Raw genomic sequence first — 27,090 nt, 5'->3', positions numbered from 1 at the left:
TAAGATTAGCACATTTATACCTCTTGCCTACCTGTACAAATTTCAGAAGGATTTCTGCTCTCACTGCTTCCTCTCTGTTTGTACCTTTCCTGGTGCCTTCTTTTTGTCTTACTTCTGTGCAGTATAAGATTGGTGCCATGAATATGGTGAAGTGCTGAAGGGCAATGCTGCCCTGAGGATGGACAATTCAGACAAATGTTAACAAGGGTGAAGTCAAACTGGATGAAGAACTTTAGTCTAAAGATCGTTTTTGCAGATGGAGCATTATTGCTGAGTGGAGAAACCTCCATTAACTGTTACTTTCAAAACAAACAACAAAAAAGCCACACCCCCCTCAACAGCACAAAAAACCCAAAAAAACCCAAAAACCAAAAAAATGGAGATACTTGTGTGTTATTCACCAGGTTAAGAACAGATGTTTTTAAACCATCCTTGATGGCAAAGTGGCTGAAAAGATTCATTCTGTTAAGAACAGAAGGATACCTTCTTGCAAAAGCAGGGGAACATTCATCAGGCAAGAAAAATCTATTCCGGTGTGGAATGAGAGCATATTAAGGAATTATTACTTACATAATTTGAGTGCATAATTTGACAATTTCTCTAACTGGTAATTTTACTGTTTCTCAAGTAATAGTCCAGAAAAATAGTCTTGAGGATTCAGCATTGTCCTGGCCTAGTAAAAAAAATTCGCAGGTATTCACAGAAATAATTGCAGTTCTAAGACAATGTGTGGTAAAGTTTGATATTTTTTAAACTTTTTTTTTTATTTAATGACAGCAAAATAAATCTCTAAAGCATGTCTTGGTCTTTATTCTGTTTTACATTAAATCACCAGAAGTGCTGTGGGATTTTATTCGTGATTTAAAATGCAGTGGTTGAAAGTTGGCATATAAATTGAAGGCATGTTATAAGAGAGTACACAAGGGATGGCAAATTTAGTACCTTTAGAAGGTGAAACATTTTGTTCACTTAATTAGTTGGGGAAGGATAAGTTAAGTTAGAAAAATGAGTGTAGTAAATCAGAAGTGAATTTTAGTGCAAGTGTCCATCATAAATAAGCAAGAGTAAGCCAGATTTGGGGTTTTGAGAGATTTTCACCTGCATTTTCAATCTCCATTTAATTGATTCATATATCAATTAATTACTGTCACAAGACCCAAGGGCAGCAGGAAATTGGGTTCAAATTAAAAAGAAAAGGAGACAATTTGTTTTAAGATTGAAAGTTGAATGTTCAGTCGAAGTTTAATCAGAAGTGACCCATTATTTGAAAAGTGGAACATCAATGTCATTCTAATCACACAGAATGCTTCATTAAATGAGTATTGAAAAGACCAGGTTAACTGGTCATTCCAAAAGGAAGACGAGACAAAGGGAGGGTTTGGAAACTCACTTCCAAATACATGTTATGCTTGCTCATTTCTCTTCTGATGAGTTTATAGAGGGAATTCAAGGATTATTAGGGTGATCCTTTTTGGATTGTAAAGTTTGTATGATGAAAATGTAACTTCATCTCAGAAGAGCAAATGTTCTTAATCCATTTGGATAGCTATGAACTGAAAGGAAAATTAACAGAACACAATGAAAAGCAAAGGAGAAAATTTTCAAAGCATGACTGGAAGTTTGGTCTCCTAAATTTTAGGATGTCTCACAGTGGTCTGGCCTTGAAAAGATTTTTCCATAATTTGATACCATCTCCAGAGCATTCACAATGCATGGAAGACTCTGCCCTTTGTACAAGGTGGGGGTGATCCTAATGCCTGACTGGGGCAGAGGAGGATGATTTGTGTTTAGGAGGTGAATGTGGGAGAGGATGAAGACAGCAGCTGCAGCTGTAGCTCCTACTGTGGCTGAAAAGCATAAAGGAATAATACAATTGGTTTTAATGGTTTTGATTAGCAGGTCGTTTTCTTGGTGTGCATTTACTAGAAATTTGCTTAGCAAATTGCTGTTCAAAAATACCAAAATACAAGACTCACTTGTTTTTGTGAGCTTGGTGAAAGAAACAGTGAGAAGTGTGATTCTGTTTCCAGCTCTTGGAAGGTGTTGCTCTTCCTGTTAAATGCTGAGAGGTGCTCTTGGAACATCACTGGGACTCATCTCTCTGCCGTGTGCTCCCTGGGATAAGGAATAGACTTCTGTTAGTTAGAAAGTTCATGCAGCTTTCTCTGGTGAGCATACTGCTTGAAAAACAACAAAAAGCAAGAGAAACAAAGTTGGCCTTTCCAGCAGTTCTTTATGGAGGAGCCTTTTATGGAAAAAAAAAAAAAAAAAAAAGGCAAGCACAACCGTTTCAAACATTTCCTTTTAGAAGTGCAGAGCAAGATTATTTCAGATGCCAGAAAGCTAAACAGCAATCCTTTTCAAGCAATCCTTTTAGCAAGGAGGGTCTTGATTCCTTCTTGAGCAAAACCACTTGTTATGTCCAAATGTGTTTTGATTTATTTGCTGATCGTTGCCTATTTGTGTTGAGTTCTTCCAAAGGCAGAGGCTCAGGCAGCAGAGGCTGCTGGTTTACCTGGCAAGCTGGAGTCTAGAGTGGAGTGGGAGGAAAACCCAGTGAGCAGTGTCTCCCTGCTTTCCAGGCAGCTGATCCACCAAGCTTTAGATTCCAAAAAAAGGATATTTGTCGAGATGGAGCAACAGTCTGATTTCTGTAGCAAATCTCATTTGGTAGTCATTCCCTCCACTGCATCTCAGTAAGATACTCAAGAGTAAATATAAATAATGTAACTGTCTCTAAGTTATTGATTGCAATTATGTGACTGATGATGAACAGCATTAGCACCACCGCAGCAGAATGAGGGCGTTCCTCAGCAGCCCCCCAGTCAAATGACACAGCTCTGTAAACTGGTGTGCAGCTTGAAACAAAGATGAATAGTTATGAGTTAATACAGAAGTATGTATTTCATCTTTGTAATAAATGACTTCGTGCATCTTCTCCCTGAGATCTAAAAAAAAAAAAAATTCTGAAAGAAAAAATGGCTTCATTTATTTTTGTGATGCTTCTGTGACAAGTTATGCAACACACAGATGCATCACTGAACACAAAAAATTTGTGTGATGCAGTGCTAATTATATATTTATTTTTTTAAAGAAAGTGGTGGGAGTTTGCTACCAGAAATAATCTCCTAGAAATGAATGAAAATACTGATAGAATATTGATCATGAAGGCATCAATTAATAGAAAAATCTAACAAGCAAACTTGCCGGCAGTGTAATGTAATTCCTGTTTTAGGCATCTGGGCACCTTTGAGGCTTGGAGGTTTGTTTCGTATTGCTTTGCCTTTTTTTCCAGTCCACTCCTTGGCATTGGTTTCCTTGAGACAGTAAATATGCAAATAATGTCTTGATTCCTTGCAGTACAAGGAGAGATGACCATCATCTACAAACAATATATAAAGATTGTCTGGTATTAAAAGAGTGGTCAACCTAAAGTATATCATTTTAGGGAATTGACAAAAATCCCTCATTATATAGGTGGTATTACTGGATAGAGAACTAGGATGGTTGCAGAAGATAAAAGAGTATTATTTGATTATTGTGGTTACATTTCTTCTGAAGACTTAAATCATAACGTAGTTAATAAAATGTCTGATTGCTTAGCCCAGAATAAAAGCTGTGTGGATTTTTTTTTCTCCCTGGAGGCAAAATTTTTAGCTGCTTTGGGAAGCATAATTACAAAGACAACTGCCATTCCAGGAATAAAGTCGTAAGACTTAGGGGGTTTTTGCGTTTCTCGGGGACTCGGAATCAGTTAATCAGTGGATCGGTGAAATAAGTTTCATAATCTTCAAAACTTAAGAAAGATTTGAAGAGTTTTTCAATCTATCAACAAAATCCAATAACTAATTGAATGAGGAAATCAATGTGGAATCCTAAAAAGCTCCTTCTTTCTCACAGAATTCCAGCTTTCTCTCCGAAGCTCTTTTTCCTGTGCATGCAACAAAAACTGAAGAGCTGGATCCCTCCTTCAGCCTGCACGAGACCATTGCAAAGGTAAGAGAAATGGAGATCTCATTTATACATACTTTCCTCTTGAATTTGCTAATAATTTTGAAATATAACCTATTTAATTTCCTGTCAGTCCTTTGAATGTCATTAGAAACTGTGGAGCTCTTTTCACTGAGATCCACGTTCGGAATATTCTTTACTGTTGCACTGGTCAACTTGTGTGATCAAAGCAGTTTCATATGCAGATGCTTCTTTTCGTGTGATTCTGTTGTATTTTGCATGTTTCACGTTAAACTTCCTGCCATGAGAACAGGGCACTGAGCCCCAGTTGGTGGCAGGAAGTAGCACTTTGTTGCTGTGCATTTTCCAGTGGAGAGGACTCTCTGGGGCACCTTCACACGCAGGTTCTTGGTGTTCCGAGCTGTGGCTGTGTGTTCCCATGGCAGGAAGGGGAGCCCATCCCGTGGTTCTGGGGAGTTCCCTACAGAGGGGATGCTCCCAAAGTCAATGTGTTCCGACTCCCCTCTCGTGCTCCAGTAGAATACTCCCTCCATGTTAGTTATTAACGCAATCAGAATTACTCCTTGCTCCAAAGTGCTGCTGCTTCTGTCAACTCAGCAGTGTTTCTGCAAAGGGACGTGACTGCAAATGAGCCCAGCTTAATGGGTTTGTACACTTCTAACAATTTCTTACAAACCAGTGATGTAGGTCTCACAGATTTCTTTCTTTATTCAAAGCTGCTTCTTTTGCAAAAGCAGCTGCTGTTGAATCATCTTCTGGTAACAACAAAAGTAAATTCTCAAAAGATCAGCCACGTGTAGATTTAACATGTAGGTGGCTCAGTGTCTTTGGCAAAATAGACAGTGAATGATCTTGGGGTTGTGGTGGTGTTTCTTTATGTTTGTTTGTTTGTTTTTAATCATTATGTTTGGTTGGTTATTAAAAAAAAAAAAAAGCACAGAATCCTAGACATGATTTTAAAGCCTGTCAGAATGTGACAGTTAAGGAACAAGCACCAGACAAGAGTCTTCTCTGAAGCCCTTTTAGTGGAATTGATGTTTTTAAACCATCCTTGATGGCAAAGTGGCTGAAAAGATTCATCAAATATCTTTCCAGAGTCTGCAGGAAATAGTTACATGATTATTTACTGCATAGTTACTTTGTGATTTACTAAGTAGTGTAATCATGTGTAATCTGGATAATCTGAAATTTAGTATTTGCTCTATAACGTTGACCAACGCAGAAAAATTTCTTTGATACTTGACTTGAAGTATTTTGATTCTGTTTAAATAATTATGTATTATTTTAAATAGGGTCATTGAGCATTACAATTTTCTTTGATAAAACTTGATGGAGGTTGCACTAAGATGTGACTGTATTTCCATTTTTCTTTTCAGACTGGAGCCCAGGAAGCTTTTATAAAGATGAATAGTATATGCAGCAGTGGAGTGACATCCTCAGCATTTAAGGGAAATGCTATAATTTAATTAGTTAACTAAGCAACCTTAATGCTGTTCCTTAGTCTGAAATGTCCATATTTTCGTTGTGGTGGATGGGACCAAGTTATTTCTTCACAAGATTATGAATCTCTAGTTTTATAATAAATTACTCATTTTTGGGGAAAAAAAAAAAAAACCCCAAACCTAAAAAAGGGAAAAAAACCCTAAAACTAGCAACAAATTATCTTGTAGTTAGAATTTCCAGTCCTCAGCTAGAAGTTTATACTCCTCAGTGGTTACCTGGCAAAGACCTGTTTATCACCCCTTTGCAATTGCAATTAAAGCAGGTGTCATACCTGCTTCAGAAATTTTAGCTTTTAAATTCAAAAGACTTTTCACACAAAGCTGGTTTTTTATGCTAAGAGAAATTAAATATTCAAATATAGTAAGTTCAACATTTGATAATTTTAATTGGCTTTTTTTCCATCAGAAATGGTTTATGAAAATATTAGAAACTATAACTTTTTATTCTTATTTTTCACTGCATATCACTCCGAGTCTGCTTTGCTTGTATGGCCACTCAAGCTGGTGGAAATGCTTGTATTGATTTGAAGCCCTTCATCTCCATTAGGGAAATAGGATTTTAGGGATTTTTAGATATTTTCCGTGTGTATGGCTTGATACTAAGTAAGGATGTAAAAATTTCAACATAGTTTTTTACAATAGGTTTGGTGTAAGAATGAAGAATCAGCTAATTGTGCCGTGTGCTCTCTGGCATCAGTGGTTGCCTTAAGTTCATGAACGCTTTGAAACGGAGGAGATTGCTGAATGTGGCAAAAAAAAAAAAAAGAGTGAGAAATATGCAGCTGTTAAATAGATAGATCTGTAATCTGAGTGCTTAGAAGATCTAATTTGTCAGAACAATTCATATTATGATCTTGGCACTGAAAAGATGGATTTAGGGTGGATTATTGTGAGAACCAGGCTGATCTGAAGCATTCCAAGAAAGGGAAATATATAAGCTTCCTAGTGGTGAAAAATGAGGTATTCATTACAGTAGTGTCTTGCAGTACAAAACTTGGTGGTATCTTAAGTGAGATTTGCAGACCTTGTAATTTATCTATATATATTATACCAAGTATTAAAATGGAGACTAGGTGGCAGAGAAGGGATTTTCCCATTTGACCAGAAGTCAGATAAAACTCCTTCCTTGTTATGGAGTGCACACTCAGAAAAGTATGTGCTATTTTTAATAAATTTCATCAGTGTTACTCAGCACAGTGTTTCATGGTAACCAGTTAATTCAGTGATTAACCAGTTTGAAAATAATTTTGTGTCTGCTGTGTGCTCACCAGAGTATCCTCATAAGACTGGGATCATGCAGACCCCTAACAGGGGATGCCACTGGAGCCACTTACCCCAGGATTAGCCATGGAATAATCTCATGTTGATTGTTACTCTGGCAGGCACCAAAGTCATGAAAGCCACACCAGAAGTGACATAACCGGTTTTATGATGAGTTATGGGTGCTGACAGATAACTCTTGAGAAAATTCTTAGTGAACCTGATTATTCTACACTCCAAGTATGGAATTGCATAAAGTAGAACTACTCTAATGCAATTAACCTCTAAGCATTAAACGTAACAGCAAGAGGGAGGAGTGTTTCCATTTCTAGAGGAAATAAGGGGGTTTTGTGTAACATACTGTGATATTTCCATTTTTTAAAAATATAAACACTTCCAAGAAGATGACAGGCAGATTCTCTTCCTAAAGCAAATAGAATGAAAGGTATGCAAATGGAATAAAGAGGCTGGTGGACTGTTGGTAAATGAAATTCACATTTTGACCACAGATAAGGTGCAGCACAAGAATGTTGACTTGAGGCATTCTCTAACAGGATCATACTGTTCTGTTCCTTTGCAGCATGGAAGGGATATATCTTCCCATTTACCCGTTTTTAGTCCCATTAATTCTCTAATGTAGGGAACACTCATTCATCTTGGCAATGCAGTGATGTCCATAACTTTGGTGGTTTCTTTCTCTGTAATCTCTCTGAAAATGAAAATCTGTGGTTTGGCGCATTCTACCTCTGCCAAGTATTTTGATCTTTCTGCACGGTGTCTGCCAATGAGCTTGGGTTTTTTTGTTTGTTTTTTTAGTGGGTTTTTTTGTTTGTGTGTGGAGGGTTTTTTTGTGGGTTTTTTTGTTTGGTTTGTTTTGTTTTGGGTATTTTTGGTGGGGTTTTTTTTGTTTGTTTGGTTTGGGGTTTTTTGAGCACGCCAAGATAATGCAAGGTCTCAAACTCTTACAATTCCAAAGACTTTTGGGGTTTTGCATATTTTGAATCACTAGAATAGTACTGTCAATAGAACATCTGTGTGGCAGAGTTTTACCAGAGACATTTCTAACAGTGTGTTATTCCCAGTGTAGGTATTTCAACAGTGTACATTCACATTCCTGTGTTGTTCCTACTGCATTGTGCCCTTTTGGGATTCAGATCCTTCTTGATAAAGCTCTGTGGTGTTGCCAATGACCTTTGCATCGAGGCATCTGTACATCTGTACGTTCCATTGAGGTATCTTGTGTTTTCATTTAGAAGTTTCCACTGTGTAGAGACAGAGGATTTGGCAGAATTTTTTGATTTCTGAGCAGCAGAGACACAAAATTGCATCAGTCAGAGCTACAGCACCTAAAGTGTTAAAGAGTTTGTATGGTACATGCAGAACTCATCTGAAATACTGAGCAAACAGAAGTCTGATGCACCTGAAAATATCTCATATCCAAGCCAAGCCCAGAAAACCTTTTGTCCTTGCAAGACCCAGGCAGATGTATGGCAGCCTTCCCCCATGTCACCGTGTGGAGTGCTATCTGGAAATTCTTCCTGTATGCTCTGATTTCCATCATGAAAATGTGACACTTTGGAGTGTCAATTTTCACAGGTAATTTCTCCAGTTAGCTTTGTTCAGTGATGTATTCTGTTAGATGCAATTTTTAAAATTCCTGTCTTCAGTGGCATGTGCCAGACTTTCTCTTCATCTCTGTCTCTTCATCAAAGGCACAAGTTCTGCACAGACCAACAGAACTCTCATGTCTTTTTGAAGGTGAATTATGTTATGATCTTGTTCTTTCAAAACAAATTATTCAAGCCTCCAGCCAACAAACAGGAATATGGACTGGGGTAGGTGACAGGGGTGCCAAATGAGGTTAACATAGCAGAAGCTACAGGTCTCAGTGTACGAAGTGAGGACCAAACTGGAGGCCTGATCAATATCCATATTTTAGACAGCCTACTGTTGATACTGAATTTTTAGATGTGGAGTTTGACCTTGTTGTGAATATACCAGAAATGTCTGGGGTACCATGTGTGTGCTCTGTCACACATGAAAACACCTGCATGGGTTTTTTGGGCTAAGAAATTGCACTGTGACTTGGGGCATCTCTTAATTTTTTTGTTTGCCCTCCCACAGCAGCAGTTCATGGTTTGTTCAGAGCTCTCCTCTGCCCCAAGGTGAGGTAGCAGCATAGGTGCAGTGTGATGTGCCAGTTGCTATAATCACTCCCTAAATTAAATTATTTGCTTTTTTTTTTTTTCTGACCAGCATCTCATACACTGGCTCTGAGAATCTTACTGGTATTTATGGTTTGATGGTATTTGAGATGCTCAAAGCACAACTCTACTGTCTGTGGTGACACTCTGAATACACACAAACCCAGACTTGTCTGTGTTTTTCTGCAGAGCAGCACAGGCACCCAAATTTCACAGGAATGGTTTGATTTAGCACATATTCTTTTAAGCACACAAGTGAGAATTTTTGTTTTACCTTTAGCCTTTGTGCATGAAAGAACATATAATCCAGTTCAAGCAGAGGGTAAATACAAACCTGCTGAAAACTCCCTTCTACCACCATGTATTTTATTCTGTGGCTAGTGTCAGCAGCAATAAAAACAAGAGCAAATCTGGTGATATAACCTGGCACAGTAACTTTGGGGATGCTCTGTGCATTGTGGTGAACAGGGAAGTAACAACATTCAAAGGAAAAAAAAGCTGTCTGGGGATTTTCTCAGCATTAGATGTGAGAGAGGTGACTTTGCTGCTAAAGACATGAGGTTTTCTGACAGACAGTCATACTGTGTTTGGCCAGACAGCATATTCTCTATGTGCTCCAGCCTAGTTAGGGGAGATATGCTTGGAATTTTTCAGTAGTTCTTTGTTCCTAAAAGCAAGTAGCCTCGAGGACTCTTGCACTTTATACTTGAACTCTGATGGATAAAGACTAGGTAATAAAAATAAGCTGAAGTTGCAGAACCCCTGGTAAAAATTTGATGAACCAGCTGCACCATCCAACACAGCTTCACTTGGTTCAGTCAGGTATTAAAAACCAGCTCTATTCCCCTACCCTCTGAAATTTTCCATACCTTTTCTGCTGATATGCTAATATGCTTACTTCAAACTGGAAGAATTATTACAGGTCAGAACTAATTACATTTCCTCCTGTGACATATATTCTTAAGGTTGTGGGAAGATGTCAGTATTACAAGATTGTTTCTGGGCTTCTTTTTTTTGTTGTTGTTTGTTTTTACAACAACAGTATTACAAGTATTACAAGATTGTTTCTGGGCTTCTTTTTTTTGTTGTTGTTTGTTTTGAGTCACTGGAATATAATGCTTTCAGCTTAGAGAACTCTGACAACCAAATCAAAGTATAAATAAACAAAAAATATAAAATATAAAGGTATAAATCAAAGTATAGCTGCCATTAGTAGCATGGCTTGTGTAGAAACCATCCCCGTGGATTGTCTGTGTACATTCTTACCTGTTCAGTTCTCTGACTGAAAAGAGAAAATTATTTCTACATTCCTTAAATAGTTTTGATATTGCAGTAAGACTGCATGTTCTTTAAAAAAGTTATCATTGGCTTCTGTCAGTGTTTCTTAACCAGATTGCTCTTTGGAACTATTAGTTCCTGAAGTCCTCTTTTAGACCTAAATTGTACTTTGTTGCTCCCAAGATTTGTCTGCCAACTGTCAGTGAAAAGGAAGAAAAATATAATCGCATCATTTTTCAAACTGGAGTTGGAATTTAAGTGAAGGAAGCAAATATGTCAGCTCCATCTGATCCAATCAAACCACAGGATAAACACGTAAGTTGATACATAATGTATCATCCTAAATCTTAGGATAGAAAGCCAAGATTGATGTTGTTTGTACATCTTATGGAAGACACTTTTTTACTGCAAATTACAGCAATCTGACTTAGCAAAAGAAGGAAGGTAGGAGTGAAAGGAAATGTTGTTTAATCCCTATTTTACATATGAGAAAATGAAATACCATGAGTCAGAAATGGTACTTACAATAACTGAGTAACTACTTCATTTCCTCACCTGAATACAGAATGAGCTTGTAAAATCTGATTTGTTTGACACTGTAGACAAAGACTGGGGCATATTTCAAAGCTGCAGCTAGATTTCTAAAGGTGGAATATGCCAAATACTTGGGATTTGGTGAAATTTCAGCTACTGGCTGTGACCCACTGAACTTTTTTTTTTCTCTGTACTGAGGCCACAAGAGTTTCTGTGCTAGTGGGACTTACCTGCCTTGGAAAGAAGTTATGTTTTCCACAGCAGTTCCTTCCTTTGCAGTGCCTTGTTCTGGTTGAAATCTGACTGCAGCTCCATCTGCATTGGTGACAGGCTCTCAGGAAAGATGTCTGTGACAGGGGTCTTATTTTTTTGGGGAGGTTTTGTCTGCTTGTTGATGATCATGACTGTACAAAGAAGCCACTGTTTATTATTGCACAAGTCAAATGATTGTTTTCAGTTTGTCCAATAGTGGCTTTTTACTGTGTAATGAGAAAAATCTATTTTATGTCCTTTGCTTTTATTTCAAAAATATAAGTTTGCTGTGAGGGATGTCAAACAATTGGACCTGTGCATGTGTTTTTTAAGGAAAGTCAACACATACACATACATTTATAGAATCGTAGAATAATTTGATTTGTATTCAGCCACTGAAATCCAACAACTTTAAATCTGAACAAATCTAAAAAAACTAATCTGAAGCTTGCTTCTCTAAGAGGTAGGAATAGGCCTGGGGTTATTTGAATATTCCCCCTGTTTCCCACTATCCTGTTCTTCACAAACTTACTGAATTTATCAGACTCTAATTCTACTAATCCATTCTTTAGCATCAGTACTACTGTAGGCATTTGTTATCAGCACACCTGTACTGAATTCGGTGGCTTTACAAGGAAGATGAATTTTTCTTTAAAGAAGATGCCAACGTTGTAGAGGGATGGTTCCTTTGGGTACTCTAAAAGTACTTTGTCTGTTGTAGCAGCTCTCTATAGGAGCTCTTCTCTGTCTACAGATCTTTTGACAAAGATGTCAAATCAGACAGTTCTTTCCCCAGTGCATGCATCTTAAAACATTAAGTTTCTACTAACAATAATGTAGTAACTGCTCTTTTATTTTTTCCTTTTTTTTTTTTTTTTAAATTTAGTGTATTCCAATTTACATTTGAGTGAATATGAGATAAAGTCAGTGGAACTTCAGTATGTGCTTTTGTACTAAGAGTTAATTAGCTGGTTTTGCAAACAACTTGCAGAAGGACCTGGGGAAATACAGCTGCTAAAGTGTGTGTTTCTTTGTTCATTTTAGTTTTTAGACCATACTCATAACTTCCTTTGGTGTACAGTTGTACAATGTATTCTAGAATGTTTTTCTTTATATTGTTCCGTGATATAGCTACGATCACACTGCAGATCCTAAAGTTTACAGATACTGAAGTTTGCTTCATGAGCTCAGTCCTGAATTCAAAACCAAATTTTTAAGACTTCAGATTCTCTTAAGGAATTTTAAAGTGACAGATTTCCTTAGAAGGCCAATCCATAGTGGTTTTAATCTTGTCCTTAAATGTGGACACCTGTTTTAGCATCAAAGTGATAGCTGAACTCTTCTGAAACAATGCTCTTGATGCTGAGCATTTCTTGGGATTGTAGCCATCCAGAGGGGGAGGATAAAACCAAAATTAAACATCTAGACAATGCATGAGAAATGTTTGTCCTGGGAAAAAGCTCCTAAGAACCAACACATTATGTCCTGAGCTGAGGGGTGGAAGGCCTGAAGGAACCTAAAAGTAAAAGTTAAGCACAAACTAATGTCTGCCCTTATTTAAGTTTAGCCCATAAATCCTGGTCAGGAGCCAAAACAAACAGCTGAAACTTCAGATTTCAGTATGCAGTGCCATGGAATTCTCTATTTGCATTTTACATTGTGTGGCACTAATAGGAGTAGCTGGGCCTGTTTCAAATCCCTGCTCTTTGATGCCTTCATTGCAGATGTGCTGTGAAAATCTGATCCCAGTGGCAGATAACCTTTACTTGAAATTCTTATTCTGAATGGTTTTTTAACTGGTTATGTATGACAAACCTGATGTATTCTCAGTGATAAAAATCTTCAAGATGTTTTTGTAACATAATCCTGTGCATGAAACTGTAGTCTGCCCTTGTCCTTTATTTCCTTTTATTCTCTCTCCTAATACGTTGATATGCAGGCAGTTCAACTGGGTATAACTAAAAAGCACAATTAGAGAAGAGTATTCCCACTTGGATAACGAGGAGGGGCAGAGGCAAATAGACTCCTCCAACCAGGGTCAGTTTGGCCTTCAGGACTCACATGCCCAAGTATGATCCCATTTTCCATTTGAGTCCAACAGAATAGATTCAAGCCTGTGCGTTAACATTAATGAGATTTAATTAACCAACAGGAGTGATCATCCCACCCACCAGCAGTTCCTTGGGCCAGGGGCTGGGTTTTGTCTGTAGCAAACTAACCATAAAACCAAGCAATATAAAAGATATACTTTCCTACAGTGGAAATGATATTTCTATTTCATAAGCAGAGATCGTATGCTGGCTATGAAGCTATTTTTTATTTTAATACCTTCTTGTAAAACTAATGGCTAGGAGTTTCATAAATTGCAGCCTAATTCCAACCATGCACATATAATATTGATTTTAAAAGGTGCAGCATCTGTATCATCTGCTGAAATAATTTTAGTTCAAAATTTAAACTAATATTACAAAGTGCTGCATTTGGACCTAAAGTGTTTCATGACAAGAATCCAGTGGCCAATAAATGAAAGACAACATTTCAGAAGGGTAGATGAGAAGAAGGGTAGAAATTGTTCTGGGGTGATGGAATAGTATATTCTAGTATGCTGCAGCCTTTTCCTCATCTGAAAGTGATATGACTGTAGAAATAGAGAGAAATGTCTTCAAAATCAGGTTACCAATAAAACTGTATGTCCTGAATGATGCTTACTATGAGGACTCATTCATCAAAAAGTAGTTTTTTCTTAGTTATGTGATAATTCTTCAATCTCAGAGAGTCCTGGTCTTTCCTGAGATGGAAGAATAGCCTGTTTATTTAGTTGCTGAGATATATCAGTAAGAGGTGTACATGGATATTGCATATGTATATTCTGACACAGTGCCAAAGTTCTGCTTAATCTGTTTTAAATTATCACAGGTAAGCCATAAAACAATCTCCATGTTGCTACAATCAGATGTGATCCATCCACATTTGTGGGCTTACTTCTTTAGAACAATGAAACTCTGAATGGAGAACATTTGCTTTCTTGTGACAAAACAGTTCTAATTCCTAAATGGCCGAGTAAATAGCAATACATTTGCATCTGACTGGCTTTTTAAAAATTTATTCAAAGCCTTTAATTGGCAAAGTCATTCTTCTACTGGCTTATTTGAGCTGTCTATACACACAAACTTCATGAAATCAAAATAAGTGGAAAAAGATGACTAAAGATTATCTGCTCAGTGATATTTTCTATATTTTTATAAGATATGTTAAATATAACGCAATTTTAATTTTTTTATTAATTAAAAGAGTACTGACAGTTGTACACTGTGGCAAACTGTACCAAACAAAAATTGACTGGCTTCTTCTCAAATTAGCTTATTTTTTTCAATAGATCACGATTCTAAGGGGTTTATTGCCTTTTATTTTAATAAGAGCTTTAGAACACAAAGGTGAAGATTATGTAGCTTGTATAATTTGTAAATTATTTTTAATTATTATTTGCTCTCTGTTTCCTTGAGACACCATTTTGAGGAATCTATTTTTAATAACATTGTGGCATCTGTCAAGGTGCCAGCATTTCTTAATCATTCAGATTTCACTTTTTAAAACTACTGATTAGTGCCCTCTGTTAGAGAAATGCACCTGACAAAAACAGATGAGCCTAATCTAAATTTGGTTATAGTCCTTGTTCCGTGTACTTCACTGAAGTTTGCTCTGGCTTCACCCAGTAGAGGAGCCAATGGTAGACATGAAGAGTGCATATCAAAAATACTGGCTGGTTTCTTAGCTGCTCATGAAGTGTTTGAGCCTGGAAGTGAAGATGCACTCTCGGATTTTCAGGTACAAACTGAGAGGCAGCAGCTGCAGATCCAACTCTTTATATTTCAGAATAAAATGTGTTGTTTTGTTCTGCTTTGTGAATGCCAGACCTGTTGGGAATTCAATTATAAACCATATTCTGGATCCTGTTGGTAATCCCCTAGCACTGTGCCATGCTTGAGACAGGAATTCAGTCCCAAGGCTTAAAAGGACGCAGAGGAGCAGTCTGCAGACAAAAGGCTAAATACTTACATTTATGCAACTGAAAAACTTGATTAGACTCAGTGGAATAAGTGCTCTGCTACAGAAGTTTTAAATGTCATTCAAAAGCAAAATTGATTGAATCAACATGGAGAAAAGTTTCTTTTTCTTCTATTTTCACTTCAAGTAAGGAGATCATTCCTTTGTATGAGCAGAAATTGAGACTCAGCACACTATGGCCTTTCGTATTTGGGTATTGCTCTATCATGAGCTGATCTGGAAAATGAGTTTTTAATAGAAAGCCTGTATGTAATATAAGGAATTGTATAAATAGTATTAAAGCAAAACAATTTATGTAAGTACTTAAAGAAAATGTAGTAACTTTCACTGCTACATATCTGGTTTTTAATATAATTTATTGACCTTATCATGGAAGAACATCATTGGAATTTAACTTGTCAGTTCAACTTTTTTCCTGCTTTTTAGAGGTGTCTCAGGATGAGTAAACAATTCTTAAAATAATGAGAACTACTTTCTTCCACCTGTCTTTACTACATCACTTCTGATTCCCTACCTCTTCCCTTCCTGCCACCTATATCCCATCAAATTCTGATCTGAATGCCAGGTTTTAACACCTGCTGTTAGAACTGGATTTTCAAAAGGCTTTGAAGCTAATGTAATAATTAAGATCATCAGATGTCTCCATTGTTGAATGTTGCTGACTTTGTGGTTTCCCAGTCCCCCTAAGCCAATGTGGATGCTGCCACAGAGTGAAGCAGGATTAGGTTCAATCTGACTGAAAAGTAATCATTTGGGTTTGCTGTTGGTTTTGCTCTAGGCTTTGTTTTGTTTTCAGCTCTCAGATCTGATTTGCCATACGAGCTTTAGTGCCTGTGGAAAGATGACAGTGAAAAGTGCATGTGGAGCATGGCACAGGGGTTATTCCAGCGACAGCATAATTTCTGTTAGGCTTTGAAATCTGAACTGAAAGGGTGTTAAAATTGGCCTGAGGAGGATTAGTTCTTTGCATGCACTATGGCAAGTTGATTCCTAGATCTGCTTAAAATGCATGCCTTAAATTTAAATCGTCCTTTCCACATCTGTTGTTGATGTTATTCCAATAGAATTGTAGAAGCATCGTGGCTAAACATGCCATGAAATGACAAATTGCTGTTTTTACCAAAAAAACCCAACAACTGGGGTGCTTTGTGAATGGAGTGTGATTTATTTTGAACTTTGAATGAGAACATGAGAAACAGATTACAAAGGCTTTTATGAAATTCATTATTGCATCTGGACTTCAAGAACTCACTGTAGAAGTTTTGATTGGAATTTATAAAACTTGATTAAGAGTTGATGTGTGAGGGCTGTGTGAGTAATTTTAAATTCTGGTGCTAACATCTGAGCCCCAAAACTGCGATTTAGAAGTAAATCTATTGCTTGTAATGGCAACGTGCATGGGAAAAATCAAAAACGAATCAAACTTTATTTAGGTTTTTTTGGTAAGATCTCCATATCTGTTATGGTTTGTATAAATCTGTTGTGGGGTTTGTAGATTGGCTTTCAGATTAGTAAATCCATTTGGACAATATTTGCTGAAAACCTAAGGGATATGCATTACTCGGCATTTCAGGAAGTATATGCTTTAGTGAAATTCCTAAAAACGCTTCCCCATTTTAGTGGTGACAGTCTTTATGGTGAGTTACTGAAAACTGAGCTCTATGAAAGCAGATTTGCATCTCCCAGTTTTATTAGGGAACCACTGTTTTTATTTACCACTAATAAACTGGTTTCATAATGCAGCTTTAGTGTTGCTTAGTATCTAAAGGAGAATTAGTTCCCGTTCTGTATGTTTTAGAAAGCTCCTTTTCAGAGTTAAATCTAACACAAATCTGGTCAAGCTTGACTTCCAGCATAGTTTGCTGTTTAGTTACTCAGACTCCAGCGTTTTTGTTGTGTGCTTTTCATTTTTTGCAAACTGTGTCACTTGCCACAAGTTGCAGTTAAATAATCACAGTTTGTCTAATTGGGGAAATTACATGAATAAATGAAAGACAAATTAATATCTGTTTTTTTAACAGAAAGCTGTGTGTTCAAGGGTGCGTGGTTTTGGTTTGAATGGCAGTGTCAGGTGATAATTTTCTACAGCCAGGTTATCAGATACAAAGAGGATACAGCCATTTAAAGATTTTTGCTTTCCCATTCTGGATAGCCAAGACAAGGACTGTCAGCAGGAGGACAAAGCTGGTGGAAGAGCTTTGGTGGAAGAACACAGGTCCCGTGAAGAGCAGCTGAGGACTTTGGGGTTGTCTTGTTGGGACAAAAGGAGGCTGAAGGGCAACCTGCAGTGACAGGACCTGTGGGAATGGTGCTAAGCTGTGCCAGGGGAGGTTTAGACTGGATATTACAAAGCATTTCTTTACCAAGAGGGTGGTCAGACATTGGAACAGGCTTCCTAGAGAGGTGCTCGCTCCCCCAAGCCTGTCAATGTGCAAAAGGCATCTGTACAATGCCCGTAACAACACTCTTCAACCTGGTCAGCCCTGAGTTGGCCAGGCAGTCACACAGAATGATCCTTGTAGGTCCTTTCCAACTGAAATAGTCAATTCCATTCTATTCTCTGTGGATGCCTTCTCCTAGGCTTTTTCTTTAACACTGTTCACAAGCCTGGAAAGGTTTGACAATGAGTTTTACACCAGCTTTGTGAAGTCTCATGATTTATAATCTGGTTACCCAGCACACAGAACATGTTTTTAATAATTGACTCTAGAAATTTGCTTGTTCCAAACATCAGCACTAAGCAGCTTATATGAAGCAAGAGGGCTGAACTCTTAGTGAGAAACACATTTTGTATCTCTACTTCATCAGTAGCTTTTATTTAAAATGACAGCGAAGTGAAATGCAGTTAGTTTGCTGTGTCAGAGGTCACATTGCAAGAGGTGAAAGCACAGTACACAGTGCTGAAAAGTTCCTGGGAATTTCTGCATTCCTCTTCAGTTGATTCATGGGAACTTCCTTCTGGAAGAAAGAGCCATGATCCTACAGCAGTGCTCCAATCTCAATCAATACTTTTTTTATGCTTTTTAGCATAAAAGCTAATAATTCATACAGTCTCCAGTATTAACAGTTGCCATTCCTAACAGCTATATTGTAATAAAAAAAGCAACATGATAATGAATAAGAGATTGTAAAATTATATGAGCATGTTAAGACAGGTGTGTCTGTTGGAATCAAAGATCTGGTATGAGGAGCTGATTAGCAACTATTGCAAATACAGTAAGATTAGAGCTGCATGAAAGAACCTGAATAACAGGAGTGTACCTCTACCTGCATCACTGGAAAGGAAGGAGTAAATTTGAATTTAAATGAACACAGCCTGGAGAAGATCTTGAGTTAAATCATGAGAATTTTGGAATTAACTTTCACATAGCCACGGAATGCTTTAAGATTGAGTATCTGGTCTCCCTGGCCAATTCAAATTTGAATACTATTTATCTTTTGTGAAAGTGTGATCCTAGAAAAAGTACTTCTCAGCTAGGAAAAGAGCACATAATGAGAAATACATGGTGAAATCATTGATTGAACCCCGCTCTACAGCACAGTTTGATTTTGGGGTAATTGGAGGGTGAGGTCAGGCCTTTACATAAATATAATCTTTTCTAAAAGTGATGAAGAAAATGTGCCCACAGAAACATTCTGTCTCAACTGACATAAGTGACATTCTTCTGAACGTGGAGTTCCAGCCAGTGCACTCGTTTTGATTGACATATCTAAGGGTAATTTCAAGCTTTTTTCTTCCTTTTTTCTTGAGATACACTGAACAAACTTGCAGCTGACAGGGTCTCATATGAGATCCTAATGAAGCAAAGAGAATGAAACATTTCTTTTAATGCTGAAGTGCCAAAACTGTAATGACATTGTATCGTGGTTTCCAAAAAATACAAAGATTAAGAAAGCTTGCTTGTAACTCAGTAGTTATTTTGCATAATGTGGTGGACTGAATGCTGAATGTTGAGGAAATGAGTTAATCAAACTTTTCTGTCTCATCTCTTTTTTACCTTTTTCCACACGACCCTGGGAATCTTTCATTTGCGTTCCCTTTCTCTTACAGGAAGAAAATCTCTGTCCACAGTAGAATCTCACAGGACATGGGAGAACCAATTATTTGGCAATATGGGACTATTTCTAATTGTTTTCTAAGTAACAATTCTTTTTTTTCCAGATAAAGAATGCTATAGATATTTTTTTCAAGTGCTTATCTAAACCAGCCTGTCTCAAAGTCTCTGTGTTCCAAATGCTTCATTTATATCACTTCATTTTAAAATGAGCATTATCCTAAATCCGTAAGTTATTTGCTGTTCCAAACAGCACTACTATATCAATGAAACCCACATAAAAATAGCTAAATGTGAAAAAAACTAAGTTGTCCAAATACAAAGTAGATTTTGCTAAAGTAGCAAATTTTAAAAGTAAATAAAATTAGGAATTTCACTTACTTCAAAGCTTTAAAATTTCCTTCACTGGAAGAATTTTTATGATCCAATTAAAAAAACCCCATCAATTATTGAAAATTTCTTTTCAAAATTTCCCATTTTGCCTTGTTATAGTAAACTGGCAGTGCAATGCTGACAGGATTGTTCTTTACCCCACTAAGAATACTGCTGTAGTTCTTTGAAAGGCTCCACTTTCAGTGATTTTCTATTGAAAATTGGATCACTCCTGCTTATGTCGAGAGACTTGAAAGGATGAAACCCCGTACAGAAATATTGCAACATTCTTCTCTACTGTGTCAGAAGTAAACAAACTCACAAAACACAGTCCCAGTAGCAAAGAAGAGAGCAAGAGTGTGACAGCTGAAAGAGATTATGTTGGGATTGGATATTAGGAGGAAATTCTTGATGGTGGGGGTGGGGAGTCCCTGGCACAGGGTGCCCAGAGAAGCTGTGGCTGCCCCATCCCTGGAAGTGTCCAAGGCCAGGGTGGATGGGGCTTGGAGCAACCTGGGATAGTGGAAGGTGTCCCTGCCCATGGCAGGGGGTGTTAGAGATGAGCTCTATAACCCATTTAGTTGCAGTCTACCTTAGAGGCCTCATTTCTTTCCAAATTACAGTATCCAGTTAACAGATGAAATTATATATACTATAATTTTTAATGGCATAATTCCATTTCAAATCTTGTTTCTTGCTATCTGGCACATTTTTAAATTAATCTGTATTTGCTGGAGAAGTACCAGGATACTCTAGAGCCATTTGTTTTTCTTAGTTAAACAGAAGCAAACAAAAATAAGATACTTGAGTACGGCCAATGTCTGAATCCACACCAATTGCTTTTCTGTCATCATGCTGTTTGAGTTATTAAATCATCAGTCTCTTATTGCCTAGGTGTCACAAAAGAAATTCAGCTTGTTTTTTTTTCTAAAGCAAAACTCTGGAACATGTAATTTTTCTCCTCTTGGTGCCTTCTGCTGGGCTCTACAGCCACCATTTTTCCAGGCCACAGGGCAGGAGAGTGAAGGACTTGTTAAAGGTGCTTGGCTGAGGCTCTTCAGCCCCCATAAATGAACTGCTGGCAGAGATGTGTCCTGTGACTTGGGAGGCCTTGACTTTGGTCTTACTCAGCACTCATGTCCTGACAAGAGAGATTATCTTCTTGCTTGCCTAAGAAAACAGGTTCTTACACTGGCAGGAGCGCCCAAATTCTGACAAGCTTTGGACAGTTATGTTGCAATTACGTAACAGAAGACAGTGGCTACATGGGCACATTTTTAAAAACTGAACTCTAGTTCCAAAATAAAGAGATATAAATCTCTGTCCCATTTAATATCCTATGCATTCAACCTGCCCAGAAACAGGTGATATGTTGTTAATGATCTACTTTTCATCTCCCATTTCTATGCACAGTAAATTGCTGGTAGGTTTCCCTGGTGGACTTTTAAGAACAGAAACCAATACTTGCAAATTCATGCAAAGTTTTTAAAATAGCAAGCCTTTAGAAAATATTACAGTGCATGAAGTTGTTGCCCAATCTATTCAAAATTGGATCAGAAACCAAAGCAAGGAAGTGAGAATCTTGGTGAGGAACACAAAAAAAGGAAACATGTGGGTTTGATCAGTATGTTCAATTTTTTTTTTTTTTCCCCTGCTTATAGTTCAGCTATGTGCTTTTATTCTGTTCTAGCATTTGGAGGGGAGCAAAAGAAGCAGAAATGATAACAAGAATTTTGTATTCTTTCACTAAACTGGGATCTCCGTTGTCTTGCTTCTGCAGAGATGTTTTATCCAGTAGCCTAGTTCTGGGTTAGGGATAGTTTTGCTACACAGTGAGAAACTATTAAATAAATCTAGTGGGCATGCAGCTGGGTAGGTTTTGGTTTTTTGCTCTTTTGTAGATGTCGTCAAGAAACATTTTTTAAAGGCCTGTAGTTTCTTTCTTCATATTCTATCATTTTCACTGTGTCACTGTGGGAAGCAGGATGATTCTGTTTACTGCTTGTGCTTTTCTTTGCCTCAGTTACTATTAAGACATATTTAAATTAAAGGTAATTATGAGCATATATGAAATAAAAAACTTGCATCAAATCAGTGGAGAATGAATACATGCTTAGTGTATCACTCAGAAAAGCTGTGACATATGCTGCTGAAATATTTAATTAAAAACCTTCACTTTTTGTACATTTCAGCTTGAATTGCTTCACTGATGTAGATCATAGGAGTAGAGCTGGTCTTGTGGGAATACTGTAGGAACAACAAAAACTACGTCTTTGCCTTAAAATACATCCTTTACTTGTCGTGACTTTCTAGTATCTCATTTAAACTGTTCATATCCTCATGCCTTTTATTGTATTTAAGCAAAGGGGATTTTAGGGAAACACCTTAGAGCTTTAGAACTTTTATAAGGAAAAGACATAATTGGCCAAATTAACACTGTCACAGTCCTCACTGCTATGCAGCATTAGTCTACAGACCTTGGCAGGGATCATTGCTGGATACACATCCTTAACATACCAGGAAAGGCAATTCACTATTACACATGAATTAGACTGAAATCTCTGTACTTTTTACTGGAGACTGAGAGTCCAAATCCATGTTTAAGGAATTTACACAGCTCTTCAGATATTCCACTCTGGTTGTACTGCCTGTCTTTTTTATCTGCTTACCTACAGCATCTCATACTGGCTATAAATGTTCTGGCACACTGCAAAACATCTCCACTGACTCCAACTCCAGGAGTTGGGCTCCTTGGTTGTGCCCAAGACTGTCTTATAAGCAGAACTCTCAGGAAGCTGCTAATGAGCATTTTCCATATTCTTATTCCTTATATTTCTTCCTACTTTCATATTGTCAAGTGTAATCGGTTAAAGGTGTGTAAATTGCTTTCAAACAGATGATTGAAATTTATAATACCTTGAATAATCACGTTTCTCTTCAGTACATTACTTGCAAGTTGTGTTCCAGACCGTCAGATAGTCTCACCTTAATTTTTAAACAGCAGCTTCAAAGGGACATAACACATAGAGAACCCTCCTCCAGAACAGCCCTTCTGTGAAAGATTGTTTTAATTTAATTTCCCTGTAAACCTCTTAAGGTGTAAATTTAATTTCTCTGTAAACAGTTAAAGGTGTAAGCTTACTTTTTCCTCTTTTTGTTGTTTTTTATTTGTTTGGTTGGTTGGTTTGGTTTTTTTTGGTTTGGTTTTGTTTTGTTTGGGTTTTTTTTGTTTGTTTGTTTTGTTTGGGGTATGTTTGTCCACAGTCTTTCTCAGGCGCTCCGTGCATTTCTGTTGGAGGCTGTTGGCAGGGTATTAGCCTGAGGAGAACTCAACCTTAGAGCTCAGCTTCTTCTCCATCAGAACACAGGTCTTGTGTGTCACTCATAGGAGAAATATGGAAGCAGTCATAAAAAACTGGAAAGTAAACAGAAATACAGTCATTTGATTTACAGGTTGACACTTGTCATTTTCACCAGGAGGTGAAGAAAACAGTGAATTTCCAAAGGTTGTAAGAGTTGAAGGCAGTACTTCTTTTAAAATTTCTATTCTCAGCTTGGACAGTTCCCTAAATTTTCATAGAAACTCTAGAAAAACATGTCCTTGTTATTAAGCTAACTATTTCTACCAACTTTTGAGTTTTATTTGAAGATGTGAAGCAATACCACCTTTCTGGAGAGAAACTAACCAATGTTTAGTACATACACAAGGAAATTTTTTTCCTAACCGCACTTTGAGTCCTTGTTAATTCATTGAAATCTTTCTTAATTAGAAGAAGAAAAATACATAGTGACCATTCATTCTCCTCACTCTTTGCATCAGCATTTCAGAACTACTTGAACTTAAACTAAGCAACTCACTAGCAAAGTTCTACAAACTTCTGATTTTTCCATGTGTGATTTTCCTGTATTTTCTGAAAAACAGAGCAAAGCATTGGGGGTATATATATACCGTTGTAAAATCCTGCAGTCTCTTCTGATCCATAACTGTGTTTCTTGGACTATTTTTACCATACTTTCCATAGTTTTAATGGACTTTCAAGCTTCCATTCTTGTATGACTAGGTAGGTAGAAAAATTGTTGAAGTGTGACTTTGAGAATGAGCAACTAATAACTTAAAATTTACTGCCTGTTCCAGTAATCTTAGTTTCCAAAGTGTCTTAAAAGGCAGCAAAACTAGAAATCTGGCTTTTAGAGTCCATGTAGGCAATACTTGAGATGATCTTGAGGCATGTGGTTTTCATAAGAAGATTTTAATGGTAAGAAAGAAGCTCTTTCTCGCTTTCAGTTTGGTTGGTTTAGCTCACTGAGTTGTGTTGCTTTTCTTGCTAGGCTTAGTGGTTTTAATTCAAAGAAAGTAATGACAAGAAAAAAGCAAAACACATCCTTTACACTGCTAAACAACCACAGTAATATGTTTAGAGAATGTATTGAGCTGCCTAATCCAAAGCTCATGGAAACTGAAAGCAGGTTGATAGCAGTGGGATGTAATTAAGCTTTGCTGACTTTTTTGTTTTTAACCCTTGTGAGTTAAATAAGATCACTTTTCCTGGGAAGCAGATAGTGAGGGAAGGGATGACAGTATCAGGGCTGAGATAAGAGCCAGGGTTGGCTGGTGTCCACTCACGTCTTTGAGACAATAGGTGCTTTTGAAAGGTTATTTCAAAGCTCAGGATCCATTTCCAGAGGGACTGGTGGCACCAGCAGGTAAGCAGTGTGGGATCTTGCTGACTCTACCACCTTTATTTAGTACTTGCCATCTAACGTGCAGTGAGGAAACACATTTTCCAGTTAACATCTCCAGCAATACAAGAGGATTCTTTTTAGTGGACTAAAAACCAAAATTAATTCTAGACTTTTTGGGTTTTTTTCCAAGTCAAGTTTCAGTCACACTGAGCAGTAAGACACAAGAGACAAGATTGTGTTAAGAGTTCTGCTGACCTTCACTGTTAAAATAATGCCTGTACGTAGTGCAGATGACTACACATAGTTTTTTTTATTTGCATTAGTCTAGACAGACTTTGTGACATAGTGCTGACTTACTTTCTTCTCAAATATGAATTCAGAATGAAAATAAAACACCATGGATGAGATACTGTGAACCATTATGATAACTCATGCTAATTGAAGTTAGATTTCAGGATTTATGAATTATCTCTGCTCATTACATTAAACTAAAGAACTTTGAGGTCATTTAGTCCATTCGTGCTGGTACAATATACTTACTTCCTTTCTTCCTAGGTTGTATTTAACTACAAAGAGAAAAGTCTTGTGCTGCTTTATTTGATGAACTGTTCCACAATCCAGAATGACTTCTCACAAAGTTTTTTTCCTTCTCTTGTTCAATAGAAATAGTTTTCCCTTGATTACATCACTTTTAGTTGTTTCTTTTAATTTTTACTTGGAAACTTGAATTTCCTGTAACTACTGTGTTCTTGATTTCTTTGGTAAAAGAATTCTTTATTTTGAGATCAAAGAATTCTGATGTACATTAGCACTTTAATTATAAGCTGCAGAATGATAGCTGAATGAATAGGGTGAAGGCTTTTTTAGGCTAGCAGGGCTGGCAATTAGAAAGGCTTTTTCATGGCTTGCAGCGTAGTCTATTTTTTTTTTTGTTAAATATGGCTATTATTGTAAATGAAGATTAATAATCACTAATAGCTACTGGGCTCTTTTAATGTAATATTCTGCACAAATAAAGCCCTCAGCTTAGATGGTGCTGGTGCCCCCCTTCATCTCCTCTTTTGCAAATGTCAGTTGTTATTTAAGCAGAGTAAGCAGAAAAGGCAATTAACTCTCTGTCTTCTGTCAAGTTTAACCTCTGTCTCAGGGACATGGGGGTTTTGTGCAGAGAATTGCTGGAGGACTGGGGGTAAAATAAATGGTAATAAATCAGCATAGTGTAGTGGTCTAATTTAATATTGTGTCTAGAGTCTGCTGTTCTCAGAATGGAAAATTTAAACATTTGGGAATGGACAGACACAGTGATGCCTCCAGACTCCCTTGGGACAACCCTGTTGACTGTGACCCTCAGCAGGACCCAACTAGCAGCCCTTAAAAACGGCAAGATTTAGTGCCATTGCCAGTTTTCCTGTTTCAAATATCTTGAGAGGTCAGTATTGATAAAGTGAAATGGAGTTTAAATGGTTAAGAAACTTGGAGTTTGTTACTTGTTACCTACTCATTTTGCCTAATGAGTGAATTCTAAAATCTATCATTTTCTAAAATTTGTCTGCAAGTGAAAACTACTTTTTTTTCTTTAAACCCAGTGTCAAATACACATTCTGATCAATTCCTCACTCCAGAAATTCCCCAACTACTGATTATTGGACGAAGCTTGGATGAAAATATTGTTCATTAGGGTTCAGAAGCTGTTACAGCATTATCCTATACCCAAAAGATCAGTTCCTGGAGGGCTTTTTAGTTTTTCTGAAAAATACAAGTGAAAAACTAAAATGTGTTTTGTTTTTTTGATTTAGACATTGTACAATAACTTCTAGAAATTTCACTCTGATATCAAAATTCTTTTGAAGATGATTTTCATTGAGTTTAAAGCTATTCAGAGTACATCAAATGCCCATACCCATTTCCTTTCTACTGGCTGGGGGAGGGGGAATTCTCAGAGTCCAGAAAGTCTTAATGTATTTTTAAGTATGAAAATTAATTTTATCTGTAATTGCATCTGTCTTCAATTTTAACATATGGAGGAGTTTTGAGATGAGTTTTTCTCTGATGGTGAATTGAAGCGCACTTGCACGCGTGCATGCCTGTATCACTTCAGGTGCAGTCAGCTCTGCCCCGAATTTATTTGTTCACTGTGGGTCAGTGCCATATTCCACAGCACTTCTTCAGTTTGGGGGACAATTTATTTGGAATTTTACATAATGTGGGTCAGTTATGCTGAGTGCACTCTGATTACAGTATGCTGAAGGACGTTCTAGGATTCTGATACATATTCATTCTATAGGATTTTTTTAATTCCATCCTTTTCTCCCTACCCTTGTGATCAAAACGTTTCTCTACGCTGTAATTGTCGCTTGTCTTGACATATTTGCCTTGCAAGTCTTTTTTCCTCCTGTAATCCATCTTTAGTGTTGTGTCAAAATTATGTTCCTCGGCTGTTCTTTTAATCTTGCCTTCTCCTCTTTCAGACATTGCCCAGGCTCCTGTTGATGTTGTGCAGCAAATTCCAACTTGTTTTTTTTTTCTAAATAGTTCACCTTTTTCAGACTCCATCCCTTCCACTCTCCAGACTCTTGAGCTACTTCGCTTTCATCTCACCTTTCACTGCAGTGATGAGACCTTCACCCTTGTTGTCCTTGTATTTGGAATAGCAAGTAGTAACATCTCCTGCAGTATTGTAAGATTATATTCTTTTAATATGTGCTTCTCTGTGTAATATTTGCTGTTTCCATCAGATCATGCTGCCTTTCTCCTTTTAATATGGAAAGCACATAAAGACACAGTGGAATGAAATGGCCATCATAATTTAATAATTTTAGTAACAGGTGTATGATTACAGACCCAGGTGTGCTAATAAATCTCAATTTTACCTTCAGATACTTTGAGCTTTACTGCTAGGGTTCCTTATGAATT

At 37.2% G+C, this 27,090-nt stretch overlaps 1 protein-coding gene across 9 annotated transcripts in view; it reads left to right on the top strand.

Annotated features, from left to right (window-relative positions):
* Positions 1-27,090, top strand: part of NAALADL2 (N-acetylated alpha-linked acidic dipeptidase like 2) — a 423,086-nt gene that overhangs the window by 356,031 nt on the left and 39,965 nt on the right. For 8 of the 9 annotated variants that reach the window (XM_032119479.1, XM_032119480.1, XM_032119477.1 and 5 more), the window contains one exon: positions 3,901-3,996. In XM_032119479.1, the coding sequence (XP_031975370.1) occupies positions 3,901-3,996 (96 nt within the window). Of the gene's footprint in view, positions 1-3,900; positions 3,997-5,348; positions 7,555-27,090 lie in introns of those variants that run through there. The other variant, XM_032119484.1, reaches the window with a different exon arrangement.

Source organism: Corvus moneduloides, chromosome 10 (genome assembly GCF_009650955.1).
Source record: "Corvus moneduloides isolate bCorMon1 chromosome 10, bCorMon1.pri, whole genome shotgun sequence".
NCBI lineage: Eukaryota > Metazoa > Chordata > Aves > Passeriformes > Corvidae > Corvus > Corvus moneduloides.
Note: the sequence above shows the minus strand (reverse complement) of the source record. Positions and strands in the feature narration are given on the sequence as shown.